Source organism: Rana temporaria, chromosome 2, assembly GCF_905171775.1.
Source record: "Rana temporaria chromosome 2, aRanTem1.1, whole genome shotgun sequence".
NCBI lineage: Eukaryota > Metazoa > Chordata > Amphibia > Anura > Ranidae > Rana > Rana temporaria.
In genome coordinates, this window is record NC_053490.1 from 99253410 (window position 1) to 99272018 (window position 18609).

Genomic DNA, 18609 nt, shown 5'->3' on the forward strand with positions numbered 1-18609 from the left:
CAATGGGCGGCCGGAAATGACATACCTCCAAGGTACAGGGAAGTGGAGCTTTTAGTGACCTGAAAAGGGTAAAATGCCATACATAAAAACCCACACACTCCCTATATTTATGGCAATGAGGCCAGCAATGTTGGGGGCCAAGCTTGAAACACAGGGTGGAACGCCACTTTACTAAATAATTGTCACAGGCTCTCATCAAGAGTGCCTGACTGCCCCATACTTTGTAAACCCAGTAAACATACTTTGCAGTTGTAAACCCAGAATTAAAAAACAAAAAAAACCTGCAAGTATGACTAGCTCATTATGAATCACTTACCTTAGATCGAAGCCCCCCCCCCCCTCGCCTCCCCCTCTGGCCACAGACATCTCCCCGGAAGGCTACTTCCAGGTATAGCCATTTACAAATCCGGCATGGTCAGTGTGCCTGCGCCGTAGACAGCAGTGTATTCCTTTTGGCAAATATCTCCTAAACCGTGTAGGTTTAGGAGATATTGCAAACACCTACAGGTAAGCCTTAATCTAGGCTTACCTGTAGGTGTAACTTCAAAGAGAGGGTTTACAACCACTTTAACACCCAACAACTACAGCTTTTATGAATAAAATATGATGTATGTATGGTCTGTCCTCACGTTGTAAAGTGCTGCGCAAACTGTTGGCACTATATAAATCCAGAATAAATGGAGGAGATGGCCTATCATCCACTTGCATTCATATAGGTAGATTCAGAAAGAGTTAGGCCGGCTTATCAGTAGATAAGCCGACCTAACTCAGAATCTACGCCGACTTATGTTTAAGTGTATGCTCAAACAGAGATACGCTTAAACATATCTAAGATACGACGGCTTGTGCCGTCCTATCTTAGGTTGCAATATTGAGGCTGGCCGCTAGGTGGCGCTTCCATTGCGGTTGGCGTAGAATATGTAAATTAGTAGATGCGCCGACTCATGAACGTACGCCCGACCGCCGCAGTACATTTACGCCATTTCCGTAAGGCATTATCAGGCCTAAAGTTATTCCATCTAATAGATGGAATAGTAATGTTAAAGTATGGCCGCCGTTCCCGCTTCAAAATTCGAAATTTTTACGTCGTTTGCTTAAGTTGTCCGTGAATAGGAATTTACGTTGTTTACGTCCACGTCGAAATCAATAGGCCCGTGCGGCGTACTTAGCCGCAATGCACACTGGGAAATGTAGGCGCTCGGCGCATGCGCAGTTGAAAAAAAACGTCAATCACGTCGGGTCAAGCCTTACCATTAAACACGCCCCCTCAGACAAATTTGAATTAGGCGCCCTTACGCCCGCCCGCTTTAGGCTACGCCGCCGTAACTTAGCAGGCAAGTACTTTGAGAATCAAGTACTTGCCTCGCTAACTTACGGCGGCGTAGCCTAAACACGCTAAGCTACGCCGCAAGTTTACACCATTCTACCTGAATCTACCTAATAGACTCTGTAGGAACAGCTTGTATGAATGGCAGACCTGAGCAAAAGGGTGGGCATAGTTTGGCACCCTTGACAAATTTTCCCAGTCATATGCTGCTCCTCTACTGTCATAATCACAGGCTGGGGGCAACAAGGTGACCAAGCTGTACATGTTAAACTGCAGTAAGGAAAAGGCACGTCACCAACCTAGTAGAGCTTTATGAATCCCAGGACAACATTACAATTCCTTACTTGGTAAAGCAGCTACCATATATCTATCTTAAAGTGATTTTTAGATAAAAAATTAGCTGCGCTCTTAAAGTGACATGTTTACATATTTGTTTAAAACAAGAATTTAATAGAATAAAAAGTGATACAAAATTATAGGAAGTCTCAAACACTGAAATATGACTTATGTAAAGTCCTCCAAAGACTATTGAAGATTTTGATGGTTTCTTCAATAACGGACGAACCGGCAACCGAAGGTTCAGTGAAAATCTTGTGACTTTATAGTATGAACACAGCAAATCCACCACCATGCAAAAATGCGACAATAAAAATAGACACTTGTGGTTAATACCCAGCCAGGACCTTTTCCTCCAAAGACTGCGGATGTTTGGTCTGGTCAAATGGCGTAGTAAGCCATTTGGTCAGGAACGTAGTTGGAGGTACAGCTTATGGACCCAAAAACGGTTCAAGTAGCGATGAGGTGATGGCAGCTCAAAGAGAAAGGGCAGGGAAACTCGCCATAGGTAAAACCAGATGTTTTTTATTCGAAAAAAAAAAAAAAAACATGATCGCTTACAAAGCATATACAAATAAAATAAAAAGTGTCATTATACAAATGCCTGTACAAGCTTGATGTAAAGAGTGCAGTGACATCAGCACGTCGCTTCTCCTGACACGTTTCGTCACTAATCCGACATGGTTCTGGGGCGTTTAGAAAAAAACAAAAAAAAACAAACCTGTTATACTTGCTTCTTACTGCAGTTGGTTTTGCACCGAGCAGCCCAGATCCTCCTCTTCTCGGGTCCCTCTTTGCTGCTCTTAGTCCCTCCCTCAAGTGCCCTTCAATCCAGCAGATTGCTATGGAGGCATCCAAGTCAGAGCTTCATGTATTCACTGACACTTGACAGCTGCGGGAGCTAATAGCAGGAGCGGTGGAGGAGTGGTATACACACCGCTCCTTCACCATTCCAAAGATGCTGCTAGCAGGACTTTACCATCCTGCTAGCGCACTGCTCCAGTGTGAAAGCCCTCGGGGCCTTCACACTGGAGAGACAGCAGCGGCTGTTTCAGGTCGGTTTGCAGGCGCCATTTTTAGCGCTATAGGGCCTGCAAACCAACCCAGTGTGAAAGGGGTCTTAGAAGTAATAACTTTAAACATAACCCAAAACCAATATAGTACGATACATACTCTACAAGCATTGGCGCCATGCATTTTCATTAGCGTCCCAACCGTGTTGAAAAAAATGCTTGAGCAATTTTTGGTCCCTTGGCAGCCGCTAAAAATAAAAAATAAATAAAAACGCGGGCTACCTTAATGCAACGTACAACAATGGACCACCTAGGTGTAAATAGGTTATTTGGGGTCTAGGCTACATAATAGGGGTTTATTGTTAGGGCCTGACTCCAGGATTTTTTTTTACTTCCTTTTCATTAGAGCAGAAAAGTCAAATTTTTTGCAACTTTTTTTGCTAGGTTTTTCTTTATCCCAAGTATAAATTTGTTCCTTGCTGCCTGACCCTGAGGGGTTGCTGGGGGCTGGAATAGGAATGGAAAACTGACAGAGAAACAAATCAGAGAAGGCAAAGAAACATTGTCAGTAGTTGTAACCCTCAGGCTAGGTTCACACTGCTGCAAATTCAAAATCGCGGTAAAAATCGTGATTTTACCGCGATTTCGCGGCTGCGATTTAAGAGACATCTGTGCAGGGTTCAATGTAAATCGCGGCCCCACGTCGCAAAAAGTAGTACAGGAACTACTTTTTGAAATCGGTGCAGCGCCGCAGATGACGACAATTGCCAGCAAATGCCGCCGATTTGAGATGCGATTTGACATGTGAAATCGCATCAAATCGTACCCAGTGTGAACCTGGGCTCAGGGCCATTTCACAAGAGAGGTGCATTAATGTGCGTTGCAGTAGAGCTGCACAATTAATCGTCAAGAATCGTTATAGCGATCTTTTTCACGTTGCAATTCTTGACACAAGGTTTCATGATCTTTGACATTCAAAGAATTTCCACTCTACTCTCAGCCAAAAGTCAAAGTCTGGGCAGCCTGCCAAGTTTTGAAAACATTCTTTATCAGTGGAAAGTTAAGTCTAAACATTGTATCACTTCAAAGGAATAAACTTCTGTATGTAAATTAGGGAACGTTTAACCACTTAAACACCAAACCTTTTTCTGACAGCTCTTTTCAAGTTAAAATCATTTTTTTGCTAGAAAATTACTTAGAACCCCCAAACATTATATATATTTTTTTAGTAGAGACCCTAGAGAATAAAATGGCGGTTGTTGCAATATTTTATGTTGCACTGTATTTGCGCAGCAGTCTTTTTAAATGCAATTTTTTCGGAAAAAATTACTTTCATTTAAAAAAAACAAAAAAACTAGCCAGTAAAGTTAGCCTATTTTTTTTTTTTGTATGCGAGAATCGTGAGAGAATCGTGATCTTCATTCTAAGTCAAAAAACAAATCGTGATTCTCATTTTGGCCAGAATCGTGCAGCTCTACGTTGCAGTAAGGCAGCCCATTCATTATTTACCCGACAATAAAAGAAAAAAAACATACCACAGCTGCACAATGCTATGGGCATAAAGCAGGCATGTGGTCATGTGTTAGGTACACTTGTGTTGCCAATAAAAGTGAGTTTTTTTTTCCTTTTCACGGTCCAGTGTCCCCCTTATAGGAGAACTTTCCAGTCACTTCTTGTCCTGTCCAAAGCTTCCCTGATGAAGATTACAAGCAGCCATGCCGACGCATTTCTGCAGGAATGGTCCACAGCAATGATGTGCAGCCAACACTGGACAAGTGCATGTAGACAGAAAACTGCTGAATCAGGAGCACCGAGATACAAACTGCAAAAGTCAGTTGTAATGCAGATATCGGGAGTAAGTATTGCAGAGTGCAGGGCAGGGGTCAGGTATTAGTAACTGTACAGAGATCAGAAGTTTGTATTGAAAGTGCACATCATTTTGTATGTCATTTTGCACCAGTATTAAAGCACAATACAGAAGTCTCAAGAATGCAACCCGGAGTGTGGGGGTCTCAGGAATAGAGCGCAGCCCAGAGGACAGGGGTCAGGAGAAAGTAATGCAGAGTACAGATCTGGGTCAGAAGTACACATTTCAGAGTGCAGGAGTCAGCAGGATGCTATACAGGAGCGCAGGAGTCAGCAGGATGCTATACAGGAGCGCAGGAGTCAGCAGGATGCTATACAGAGTCGCAGGATGCATTGAAGTAGGGTTGCACCGATACCACTTTAAGACCGAGTACAAAGTGCCAATTTGGTATTGGCGAGTACTTGAAAAAACATTTTTTAGTGTCATGTGACAGTGGCACCAATATGCAGCACTGACGACACGTGGACTGTCAGTTTTAATTTGAAATTAATTTATTTTTTACAATGCTTTTTTTTTGGGGGGGGGGGGGGGGGCTGGTCAGTGTGTTATTTTTACACTTTAACGTGATACTAAAGGATAGTTTTTTTATTTTTTTAACCACTCTGCACTTCTCTCCTTCATGTAAAAAATCAAAATTTTGTTGCTAGAAAATTACTCAGAACCCCCAAACATTATATATATATTTTTTTTTTTAGCAGACACCCTAGGGAATAAGATGGCGGTCATTGCAACTTTTTTCTCGCACGGTATTTGCGCAATAATATTTCTAACGCCTTTTTTGGGGAAAAAAACTGTTTCATGAATTAAAAAAACAAAACTCTGCTCTGCTGGGGATTTTTGCCTACCTCTGGATCAACTGTGGGTATGGAGTTGGGTGTATAGGATTTTACTGTGTTTTTTATTTTGTTTTTTTATTTTTTGTGGTTGAACTGGATGGACTTGTGTCTTTTTTCAACCTGACTAACTATGTAACTATGTAAAACGGTAAAGTTAGCCCAATTTTTTGTATAATGTGAAAGATGATGTCACGCCGAGTAAATAGATCCTTAACATGTCACGCTTTAAAATTGCGCACACTCATGGAATGGCGCCAAACTTCGGTACTTAAAAATCTCCATAGGCGACGCTTTAATTTTTTTTACAGTTTACTATTTTCGAGTTACAGAGAAGGTCTAGTGCTAGAATTGTTGCACATGCTCTAACGCACGCGACGATACCTCACATGTGGGGTTTGAATGGCGTTTACATATGTGAATGCGTGTTCGCTTCTGAGCACGAGCTACCGGGGCGTTTAAAAAAAAAAAAATAATAAAAAAAAATAAAAAAAATATATATATATTTATTTTTTTCCCCACAAGAAAAATTGTATTTTTATTTTACTTCATTTTTTTATTTTTACACTTTTTTTTACATTTTTTTTTTTATCACTTTTATTCCTATTACAAGGAATGTAAACATCCCTTGCACTAGGAATCAGTGTGACAGGTCCTCTTTATGCAGAGAGGCGTGGTCAATAAGACCCCATATCTCTCCTCCAGGCTGGAAAGCAATGAGATCGTGAAAAAAAAATTCACGATCTCATGCCGACAGCCACGATTGTGGCTCCCATTTCCTTCCGGGTATCCGGACGTGACGTCATAACGTCACACCCGGGCCTCCGGTGATCACCAGTCATCTCTATGCTTCCCAGCCCGGAGAAGCGCCGACTGTCTCCTGTCCATCTCCAGTGCGGCTGAGGCTTTCCATGTCTCAAAAAGGGAACAGACAACTGACATCTCACCTAAGTCACACCTACCCCCCACACAGGGCTAAATAAAAAATGTAACATAATGAAAAGTTCAAAGGAGTTGTAAAGGTTTGTGTTTTTTCACCTTAATGCAAGTTCCCTTTTTGAGACATGGAAAGGGACTGAGGACACAGATTTCCCAGTAGCCTCAGCTGCACTGGAGATGAATGGACAGGAGACAGAGGCTCCTCCCCCATTCATAAACCGTTTACAATGCTCAGTGACAGTTATGGACAATCGGTGATCACTGACAGTTCATTTGGAAAAGGAAGGAGCCGGTAAATGATTTAGCAGCTCCTTCCTCCGCTCCATTCTGACAGATTGAGGACAGAGGGGAGGGGGGCCGTCAGGGACGATTGGTGCATCACTGGGGGGGGGGGGGGGGGTTCACCCAGGGATGACCTGTCAGGTGACTCAGCCGCCTAACAAGCCACACTCCATGCAGGGCAAGGAAACCATTCTCAAGTCACTCCAACTTAGAAAAATACGTTTCCTGTACTACTTTGGGGCGACTTGCAATGACTTATTACAGAAGTCACTCTGAGGTCACGCTGTGCGGAGTGACATCACAGTCAGGCGACTTTGACGCCACCCCCGTCTGAACCGACACTTACAGCAAACAGGTTTTCTTCTGTTTTAGGATAAAAGTTTTACAGAAATAAAAGCTGATCATTGGAAGCACAGAGGTAAAGGGTTTGTCCCATCTCTGTAGATACCATTATGCTTGATCTTGTAAAAGACAACAGACTTGCTGGCTGGATCACCGGATAAACCTAGAAGAAAGCCTATACAAAGGAAACTAAGAGCAATCTCATCTAAGAATTGGGAAGCTGCAATATAATACTTGTTTTGGGGATTCATTCCGATTTAAAGCGGTGGTTCCCCTAAAAATAAAATGTTGACATCGCATTTAGCAAATAAATTACAGTTAGAATCGGCTTGTTTTATTTAAAAAATACCTCCGTACATATCGTTTCCTATATTCGGTCCCACCGCCACTTCCGGGTACGATGCAGGCGGTGGGCGTTCCTAATTGATTGACAGGCATCCGAACGACGCATCCATCGCGTCACGAGATGCCGAAAAAAGCCGAACGTCGGTGCGGCTCTATACGGCGCATGCGCACCGACGTTCGGCTTTTTTCGGCATCTCGTGACGCGATGGATGCGTCGTTCGGATGCCTGTCAATCAATTAGGAACACCCACCGCCTGCATCGTACCCGGAAGTGGCGGTGGGACCGAATATAGGAAACGATATGTACGGAGGTATTTTTTAAATAAAACAAGCCGATTCTAACTGTAATTTATTTGCTAAATGCGATGTCAAAATTTTATTTTTAGGGGAACCACCGCTTTAAGATTGTACAAGCACATTGTATAGTGTATGGGGAGCTTATAATAAAACATGCAGTAAACTAAGAAAGTTGTAGAATAAACATTGATGAGCAATAGAAGAAACCACGAGCAGAAGGTTGACATTGAGGTATTCCCGCACAGCCCAAGTCTGAGAGGAAGGGGGAGACAGTGACAGTGGCTCGATCCTGCGAACAGTACACAATGAGAACCCCCCTCCTTCCCTGTACAATGGTCTGTGCCGCACTCTGCCCATAGACTCCCATACAGATATCGGCCACTTACCAGCGCCGGGCGCGGGATACAGAAGGCCATGTCCGCAGATCGCTCTTAGCCTGACTCCTGTCACTCCTGCGAGTCACCTCTACACGTTACAGTGCACCCCGCCTCTTCCGCTGGCCAATCAGCGGCCGCGCACTGACGTGCCCCTAAATATGTATTGGCTGAGAATCGTATGGCACGGCTTATAGTTAGAGGGGATCATCATTGGCTGGCAGAGGTGGTAGTCATGGAGAACGTTGATAGCGTACCGCGGCCATATTTGATCCTGGCAATTTTGGCTGCTTTATTTTTACACAGTACACTGATAGAATGTGATACAGAGAAGGCAACGAGGAGAAGCCGGGATCCTCGTGTTATTTCTAATGTACGTTAACCATTTAAGACCCAGACCGTTAGGCAGCTAAAGGACCTGGCCAGTTTTTGCTATTTGGCACTGCGTCGCTTTAACTGACAATTGCGCGGTCGTGCGACGTGGCTCCCAAACAAAATTAGCGTCCTTTTTTCCCCACAAATAGAGCTTTCTTTTGGTGGTATTTGATCACCTCTGCCATTTTTATTTTTTGCGCTATAAACAAAAATAGAGCAAAAATTTAGAAAAAAATTCAATATTTTTTACTTTTTGCTATAATAAATATCCCCCAAAAATATATAAAAAATATATTTTTTCCTCAGTTTAGGCCGATACGTATTCTTCGACCTATTTTTGGTAAAAAAAATCGCAATAAGTGTTTATCGATTGGTTTGCGCAAAATTTATAGCGTTTACAAAATAGAGGATAGTTTCATTGCATTTTTATTAATTTTTTATTTTTTACTACTAATGGCGGCGATCAGCGATTTTTTTTTCGTGACTGCGACATTATGGCGGACACTTCGCACAATTTTGACACATTTTTGGGACCATTGTCCTTTTCACAGCAAAAAATGCATTAAAAATGCATTGTTTACTGTGAAAATTACAATTGCAGTTTGGGAGTTAACCACAAGGGGGCGCTGAAGGGGTTAAGTGTGACCTCATCTCTGTTTCTAAGAGCTCTTTCACACTGGGGCGTTTTTCGGGCGTTTTTTAGGCGCTTTGGCGTTTAAAAAAAGCCTGTAAAGCGCCTGAAAGAAGCCTCATCTGCAATCCCAATGTGAAAGCCCAAGTGCTTTCAGAGGCCTTTCACACTGGCAGCGCGAAAAACGCTGGTAAAGCGCTGCTAAGACCCCTTTCACACTGAGGCTCTTTTCAGGCGCTTTGGCGTTAAAAAAAGCTTCCTCAATGGGAAGGGGGCTTTAGGAGCGGTGTATTAACCGCTCCTAAAGCGCTGCAAAGAAGCTGCATGCAGGACTTTTTTTGACGCCCTGCCAGCTCAGCGCCTCAGTGTGAAAGCACTCAGGCTTTCACATTGGGATTGCAGATGCAGCTTCTTTCAGGCGCTTTTTTTTAACGCTAAGACCACTTTCACACTGGGGTGTTTTTCAGGCGCTTTAGTGTGAAAGCACTCGAGCTTTCACATTGGGATTGCAGATGCAGCTTCTTTCAGGCGTTTTACAGGCGCTTTTTTTAACGCTAAAGCGCTTGAAAAATGCCCCAGTGTGAAAGGGCCCTAAATGTAGGGGGGTGTGGCCGTAGGTGTGATGTCATTGATTGTGTTTCCCTATAAACACAAGCCGTGCCATTCTGCCGACGTATATCGGCGTGAAGGGGTCCTTAAGTGGTTAAAAAATACAAATCTGATTTGTAGTGTGTGAAACAGCTGTTTATAGACTCAATGCCCACATTCTAACTGCGTCTCTGATTAACCAGTTGCTGACCTGCCGCTGTCATTATATTGCGGCAGGTCGGCACGATCCCGCAAGCTGTCATAGCTGTACGTTGGTCCCTTTAAGCAGGATAGCGGGCATGTGTGTACCCGCTGCACTGTGGGGGTGCCAAAGCTTGTGATGACCGCCTGCCATGAGCGATCATGGGCACGAGAGGCAGAACAGGACGGGTGTGTAAACATGTGTAGCGCCTGGTTACTTTTCAGAACCGGTGCTATTGAAATTTAGAGGGGGTCATAGAGTTAGGTGACTCTGACTCAACGCTGTATCCTGGCCTATGCCAACAAGGCCCAGGCCTAGGGCAGCACTTTGCAGGGGGGCAGCACGGAAAGAGTCCCAGCCGGCTTGCGCTACACTGTTATTGTAACGCAAGCTGCTTCTAATTTTAACTGTCCTATCATCCTGGACCCTGTCAGTTTAATTTTTACCATCCCTGTCCCATAGCAGAGATTTCCCTTCACTTCCTGCCCCATAGCCAAACAGGAAGTGAGAGAAAATCTATGCAAATTAAGGGAATCCAATGCCCCCCGGCCATAAGAACTAGTGTCCCCACTTGAAAATTTCAGGGCAGGTCTTAAACAGAAAGGGGTGTGGCCTTGACAGAAAGGGATGGATCATATTTAAATTAGGGGGTGCATGAGTTTAGTCAGGCCTAGGGCAGTACAAAACCTAAATACACTACTGCTCTGACCATTGTTAATTAGTTCAAATTTGGAGCTTCTGTCCTAGCTTGGCTGTGCTGTGGGCTCATGCTGTTGTTCCTGGGGTGCAGTTCCACCCCAGGTCGGCAGGTGGCAGCAGCGGAGTCAAGGATCTGGATACTCTTCCCAAGCAGCCTATCAGGAGGAGGCTTCCGGGGGGCGTGTCCTGGCTATGGAGGAGTGAGGACGTGCATCTCCTCAGCTCCGTCTCACCGCCGCACCTAGCCATCAGCTACAGGGAGAATCCTACCCCATCCGCAGCTTGAAATGTCCCAGCGAAACCGGTCCACCTCCCAGCCACCGAGGACGGACCGTACTAGGCAAGGACAGCTGGATTTCTTTGCCGGGAGCAGCACTCGCGGCCGCGAGGCTCCGAAAATGGCGGCGGCGTCGAAGGCCTCTAAGACTCCCAAGACTTCACAGCACACCCGGTCACAGGCTCTGGAAGGATCCCCGACTCCATCCCAGGGATCGGTGAGTGAATCTCCCCCCCGAGACTCCCCAAACTTCCCCATGCTAAGGGAGGATGATCAGGAGGCCCCAGACCCCCTGGATGACATGGACATACGGCGCCATATTTACTCCCTCCCCACCAAGGCCGCCTTAGAAAGGTTTGCAGACAGGGTTGAGAAGGCCCTGAAGGAGGACATAGCTCAGCTCAAGGCAGACACCACACACTTGGGGGGAAGGCTAGAATCCCTGGAACAGAGATTTGAAGAATCCCTCCCGGCCATCTCTCTATTACAAGAGAAATGCACCGCACAAGACCACCAGATTGAGGCCCTGCTCTGTCAACTCGACGATATGGAGAACCGCAGCCGCAGGGCCAATATCAGGATCCGTGGCCTACCGGAGGCTACGGGTGCACGGGACATTATCCCTACCCTGGAGGGTGTCTTTAAAGAAATACTCGGTCTCCCAGCTACGGCCACTATTGAAATAGACCGGGCGCACAGAGCTCTGAAACCTCCCTCCCAAGATGTGAATAACCCTAGAGACATTATTTGCAAACTGCATAAGTACACCCTAAAAGACCGCATCATGCAAAATATGCGTGGTAAACCTTTTTTTGATTTTGATGGCGCGCACTTAGCCTTCTACCAAGATATCTCTAGACGCACTCTCATGCAACGCAGAGCACTGCGCCCCCTGCTGACAGCTATTCAAGAAGCAGGACTGACGTATCGCTGGGGGTTCCCCTTTTACTTGCAAGTCACCAAGGAGGGCAAAACTGTGACACTCCGCACTAAGGATGATCTTCCGGACTTCCTGTCCTCCCTAGATTTAGACCCAATAGACTTCCCAGACTGGAGGGGCTGGTCGACCCAGCTGCAGCCGAAACTACCACAATCCCAGCCATGGCAATCGACCTCACGCCGAAACCGCAGAAGAGATCGTAACCGCCGCCCCACAGGTTCTCCAGCAGACCCTACCCTTTGAAGAGATACCGGCGTGACCGCACAGCGATACGGTTATTTCAGCTACTAATTAAGTCTCTACTCCCCCGATCTAAAGAGCCACAGACTATGCTTTTTTATGTGGCCCCAGGATCAGACTGCCTTACCCCCCCATTTGTTTCTCCCCCTTTTTATTAACCTCAACTCATCTTAGCCGTATGGATCTATGCGCTTCCTCAGGGGACACTGTGGGGGATGACTTTACCCGCTACCTTGGCCTGAACCACAAGTACTGATCTCTAATGGCTCCCAGAGGCCGGACAGGTCCTTCCCCCTATGGGCTTACCCCTTTGGTTCTCCCCCCCCCTAATGCACCAAGTTAGGTGAGGTGGACGGGGCTGGGAATGTTCCCGTCTCATCCCCATGTTGACTCACGTACCCCCAATAGGCCACCCTTCTCGGGGTGATGGTCCCTGCCGGGACCCCGGGCCGACGTCCAGGAACCCACCCCCAAATAGGGGAAGGGGCCCTGGGCAAGACCCTTAGTTGTGATGTTGAATGTAGTGACTTCGGTCACACTGTTGAATATTGTGTTTACTTTTTACTTACCTCTCATGTTTTCCTCCCCCGCTCTCTCTGCTCTACTCCCTCACCTCTGTCTTCCCTCTACCAGGTGCGCCACGCTGCCGGACTCCCACGCCGGGCTCGTCACCAGCCAGCTGGACTCATCGGTCCCCAACCTCACACATGGCTTCTCTCAAGGTAAGCTCATACAACGTTAGAGGGCTTTGTTCCCCTCACAAACGCAGTAAACTGTGGTGGGAACTAAAGCGACTGAAAACACAGGTACTCTTTCTTCAGGAGACTCATTTTACACCCCAGTCCCTCCCTAGGCTGCCCACCCATCTCTTTAACCAGTGGTTCATTAGTACCTCCCCGACGCCTAAGTCTAGGGGGACAGCTATAGCTATACATAAATCCTGCCCCTTTCAGCCCTCAGGCAACGAAACAGATCCTCGAGGGAGATACGTGTTCCTCAAGGGTAGCATAGCGGGCCAGATGTACACATTCGCGACGATCTATGCACCAAATTCAGACCAACTCACCTTTATTGACTCTACCTTAGACAAACTGACAGACTTTAGAGAAGGCCGGTTGATTATAGGAGGAGACTTTAACGTCAGCCCCGACCCCCTGCTAGATACTTCTCATGCGAAAACCCCGCATTCTTACGCTTTTCTTCGGCATTTCCGGAAAGCGCTACAGTCCCGCCTCCTCGTCGACTGCTGGCGCACGATGCACCCTACGGACCGCGACTTTAGTTATTACTCCAAAGTCCATGATGTTTACACACGAATAGACCATATATATGTTGATTTCAAAACACTGGACCTGCTCCAGACGGCAACCATAGGCAACATATCGATCTCAGACCACGCCCCGGTCACTATCACTATAGACTTACCGTCGGGCCTGAATAAGGCTTGGACGTGGAGGCTGAACGACAACCTGTTGGATGACCCAGTTGCAGTGAAGGGAGTGTCGGATACATTATCCCACTACTTTGCTGAAAACTCGGCTGACGGATTGGAAGATGGTCTGATCTGGGAGGCCCACAAGGCAGTGGTCAGGGGGGAACTGATTTCACAAGGCGCGAGACTGAAGCGGGAGCGAGGCGCAGACTTTCTCAGGGTACACACTGCCCTGGGGAAGGCTGAGTTAAAACATAAGGCAAGTGGCACCCCTGAGGCCCTGAGGGAACTGACGGAATTGAGAGAACTATTTTTAAGATTATTGGATCGCCAAACCTGTAAACAATTCCGCTACATATCCCACAAATTCTATGAACACGGGAGCAAGTGCGGTCGAATGCTTGCACGGGCAGTTAGGAAACAACAAGCTACATCCCACGTGCAGAAGCTGCGCTCTCCTTCAGGGGAAATGGCGGTACGCTCCTCCACAATAGCTTCGGGGTTTCGAGACTACTACGCCAGCCTATATAATCTGAGCTCCGACACTCCCCCCGACACGCAGAATACCAGACAACAGGCGATTCAGCGGTATCTTGAATCGGCTAACCTCCCCCCACTCACAGAAGACCAGTCCGCGACACTAGAACTCCCGATCACCACTACAGAGCTTGGGACCACGGTGGAGTCCTTGCCTAACGGGAAGAGCCCAGGCCCTGATGGGTTTAGTAAGGCATATTATAAGACCTTTCTTTCCCACCTGGCGGCTCCTATGTGCAAATATTTCAATTCCTTAGCGGGGGGTAAAACCATCCCCTCAGAAGCTCTGCTTGCTCACATTACTGTGATCCCCAAAGAGGGCAAGGACCCCACCGTCCCCCAAAGCTACCGCCCTATCTCCCTCCTTAATTTGGACATTAAGCTCCTAGCAAAAGTATTAGCGAACAGTCTCAAACACCTCCTACCCGGAATCGTGCACCCTGATCAGACAGGCTTCATAGTTGGTCGAGAAGCCAGAGATAACTCCCTGAGAGCAGTTCAACTTATCCACTGGGCCCGGACCTGCCCAACCTCCCCGTCCTATATTATTCTTTCAACTGACGCCGAAAAGGCCTTCGATCGTGTGGACTGGCCGTATATGACGGAAGTCCTGCGATCGATCGGTCTAGGACCACGACTACTGAGCATGATCTTGTCCCTCTATTCAACACCTTGTGCTCAGGTCAAAGTGAACAGAACCCTATCCTCGAGATTCCCCATTAGAAATGGTACAAGACAGGGGTGCCCCCTGTCACCCCTCTTGTTCGCTTTAGTGTTAGAACCCCTGCTTCGGACCGTGCGAGCCAACCCGGACATTACAGGCCTACGGGTTGGACACACAGAACATAAGCTCTCGGCATACGCGGACGATGTTCTTTTTCACCTATCGAACCCGACGATATCATTACCTAACCTGATGAGAGAATTGAAACTCTTCGGGACCCTGTCCAATTTTAAAATCAACCTGTCAAAATCGGAGATTCTCCCCATTAATCTTCCCTCCCATATAGCCACGGGTCTCCGAGCCTCATTCCCTTTCACCTGGACCACGACATCCATGCGTTACTTAGGTGTACAGTTGACCGACAGATTTGATACCCTATATTTAGCTAACTATGCCCCATTATTAGCCACGGTCAAAAGTGACCTCCTGAAATGGACGCGATCGGCCTTCACTTGGCTAGGTCGGGTGAATACCTACCTGCCGCGCATTCTTTTCTACTTACAAATGCTCCCGATCCCCCTACCCAAACAATTCTTTGACCGTATCTCCAGCATGATGTCCGCTTTTATCTGGAATGCGCGTAAACCTAGAGTGGCGCTTAGGATATTGCGACGCTCAAAGCGAACGGGAGGCCTAGGGGTCCCTGATATTAAACAGTATTATCGAGCAATAGCTCTACAGAGGATCCTCAACTGGCGTTTCCACACCCATACCAAGGTCTGGGTACCCCTAGAAAAAAGTCTGGCGGGCAGGAACTTATCCTACGCTCCGTGGTTGGCAAAGGAACACAGGGGGCTGTCCGATACAACCTCCCCTCTGACGTCTCATGTTCTGACGGTCTGGGATAAGACGAACGCCGAGATTCACTTGGCCCCCCCTGTGTCCCCTCTGGCCCCCCTAGGGGGTTTCCAATGGTTCCCCCCGGGTGAGCAGATGTCTTTCTTCGAATCGTGGGTGGATGATGGGAATGCCAGTTGTGGGAAACTTATGGGAGGTGGCAAACTCCTGAGCTATGAGGCGCTCCCGGTGGGTAGACAGGGTTCCCGTATGAACTTCTGGAAATACAGACAACTACACCACTTTTTTGAGATCCACGGACGCAACATTAGAGACCCCTCGACACTTACCCCATTTGAACGGTTGTTTACTGACGACGCCCCTACCGCCCACATAGTATCAGAACTATACAGTCTTCTTACCTCAGCTACGGCGCAGGTTAGACCTGCCTATGTACGACGATGGGAATCTGACCTGGGGACGATATTGACAGAGACACAACTTACCCATTTATACCAGTTGACCCATTCATCCTCCATTGACTCGAGAACACAGGAGACGAATTTCAAGCTCTTGTCCCGTTGGTATAGGGTCCCAGCAGACCTGGCTAACATTTACACTTCTATGTCACCGTTGTGCTGGCGGGGCTGTAACCTCAGGGGAACGCTGCTCCATATTTGGTGGGACTGCCCCTTGGTCAGACCCTTCTGGGAAGACATACGGGATCAGATCAAAGTAGTGACCGGGATAGAGATTCCTCTCTCTCCGAAACACTTCCTGCTGCATGTCCCCACGATCCCCATCCAGCAGTACAAGAAGTGTATGCTACCTCACCTGCTTAATGCGGCGAGGCGTCTACTGCCGGTTCACTGGAAAACACCCAGGATCCCCACAAGGGGGGAGTGGATCGCTGGGGTGAATGCAGTCAGAGAAGCGGAGGACTGGATAGCGACCTGCCGCGACACACGTGAACGATTCAACACCATATGGGCCCCCTGGTCGGACTACACCACCGACCCCGCTTTTGTCCCTTCTAGCTTGGATATTGCCCTATTAGAACTATCAGATCCCTCCCTTAAGGCCCACAGATTAGCACAAGAATAAGAAAGAGCCCCATGCCCATGTATTTAGCTGTGCTGGATGAAGAGGAACTACCTGAGGAGATTTCTCCCCGCGAAGCCGGGCCCGGCGTGTGGAAGCTAGCAGCACCTTGAGAAATCGCAAGTACACCTGGACTGTCTTTGTCTGTCTTCTCTCTTAATCCACCCCTCCCTTCCCCTCCCTGCTTTTTTCCCTTTCTCCCCACTCTACTTTGTTATGCCCAGGAATGTCAGTTAATATGTTATGTTAATAATGGCGTTACCGACCAAGGGGTCAAATGAGGGGTCGGGCTCGGGGCTGGAATTACAAAACTCTGGGGGCGACAGGACCGTCCCCTGATGTCAGGGGAACGAGGGAGGCCTTGTAGCTGGTCCCAATGCCCAGTGGGGGGGCACCTGTGGCGTGGGCGGCGGTGGGGGGTGGAAAGCTGGAGGCCCTTGGGCCCCCCTCCCCCCGCCCTGCCCGCGGGCAGGGGCTTCTCCCAGATATTTCATAAAGAGCAGACGCAGCAACCCGACCCCATACTGCACAATAGACAATGGCAATGCCTTTAGGGGTGACTGCTACGCGAGACACCCAGTTATTGCCTGCTATTTCGGCACTGTTTGTCAAAGTACTGCATGTTCAATGACCCCCTAGGGGCACCTTATAGTCTATGAGACCCTGCGTGGTCGCCATTCTGTTCACTATGCAACTTCCTGGTAAATGTATGTACGTGATTTACATGTTGGAAAACCAATAAAACTGATTATACAAAGGAGGAGGCTTCCTCGCTGTGCATGCTGGGGAGGGGTATTTATGGGGCAGACACCATCTTCCTGGGTCTTCTCCTCCTGATGGCGCTCCCATTCAGGGTAGCCATTCCACGGTGCCGCTGGCAAATGGCCTTCCGGGGTACACATGCTACGCAGAGATCCTGGCTTCAGGACCACGCTGGCCCGGAGCAATTGATCTGCCGCTTGGGACTCAGTAATAGACTGGGTCCCCACCTAAAGAGGTCCTGGGCTGTCCGTCCTGTTGGAGGAAGCTGTTCGGTGGAGAGTCTGCCTGAGGAGTGCCAAGAGAGGCTGGTGTTCCGATAGGGGCCTGACAATCCATCGGGGACCAGAGGAACAGGACACTGAGAGGCTGGATGTTGGTCGCCTATCAGTCGGTAACCTAATCTAAACTACCTGAAGGAGATCCAGGTGTCAAGTCCAGTCAAGAGGACTTCGGACCACTATTTTCTGTAACCATTGGGAGTGTCTGTGGCAGAGACTTAACCCCAAGTTCGAGTGTCATTCTGGCTGCCAGGCTATGAGAGAGGCCTGTCCAGGTGCGCTATACCCATTCCGGCTGGAGTGGCGAAGTGAAAGTTTGTCGTTGGAAGCAGGACTGTTTCCCTTTTACCTACACCTGAATCTGTGTTCTCCATCTCTGCTATTCGTCTATTCTTCTTCACCAAGTTCAACTGTTTTACCTTTTTGGGTAAATAAAAGCACAATAAAAAGACACCTGCTGTGTGGACATTCCATTACTACGGTTCTCATCAACTACCCTAGACGGCGGAGTCACAGAGGTAACATGCCACCCAAAACAAACCAGAAGCTCCTCCGGGGGTAGTGTTACACATGTTTTCCTGTTCTGTGATTAGAGGAGAGAGAGATTGTGAGTTCCTACAAGCTGGGAACCACAATCTGTCATCTCCTATAGTGAGTCCCCTCCCCCCACAAATTTTGTTTTTCAAAATTGTCACTCGTTTTTTTGTTTATAGTGCAAAAAATAAAAACCGCAGAGGTAATCAAATACCACCAAAAAAAAGCTCTATTTGTGGGGAAAAAAAAGGACATAAATTTTGTTTGGGTACAACGTCGCATTATCGCGCAATTGTCAGTTAAAGCGGCGCAGTCCCGTATAGCAAAAAATGGCCTGGTCATTGCGCAGCCAAATCTTCTGGGGCTAAGGTGGTTAAAGACACCGGAGCTGGTGAGTGAGCGCTATATGCCACCGCTTATACAGAATGGAGGCACTTAGGGGGCGTTTGTTTTCCATGCATTTGGCCACTAGATGGCGCTGATTATAAGAAGAATCTCCTATGACACTGAACACCATCTAGTGACCAAATGCGGTGTTTATAGTATTAAATCGATAG

The 18609-nt window shown here is 47.5% G+C and overlaps 1 protein-coding gene across 1 annotated transcript in view; it reads right to left on the reverse strand.

The window, feature by feature from the left end:
- The window catches only part of ACAT1 (acetyl-CoA acetyltransferase 1), a 46627-nt gene extending 38542 nt beyond the window's left edge, over positions 1 to 8085 (reverse strand). Inside the window, exon 1 of the mRNA XM_040340584.1 lies at positions 7968 to 8085. Within this exon, the coding sequence (XP_040196518.1) occupies positions 7968 to 7997 (30 nt within the window). The 5' untranslated portion in view covers positions 7998 to 8085. The remainder of the gene's footprint in view (positions 1 to 7967) is intronic.
- Between the last annotated feature and the right edge of the window lie 10524 nt (positions 8086 to 18609).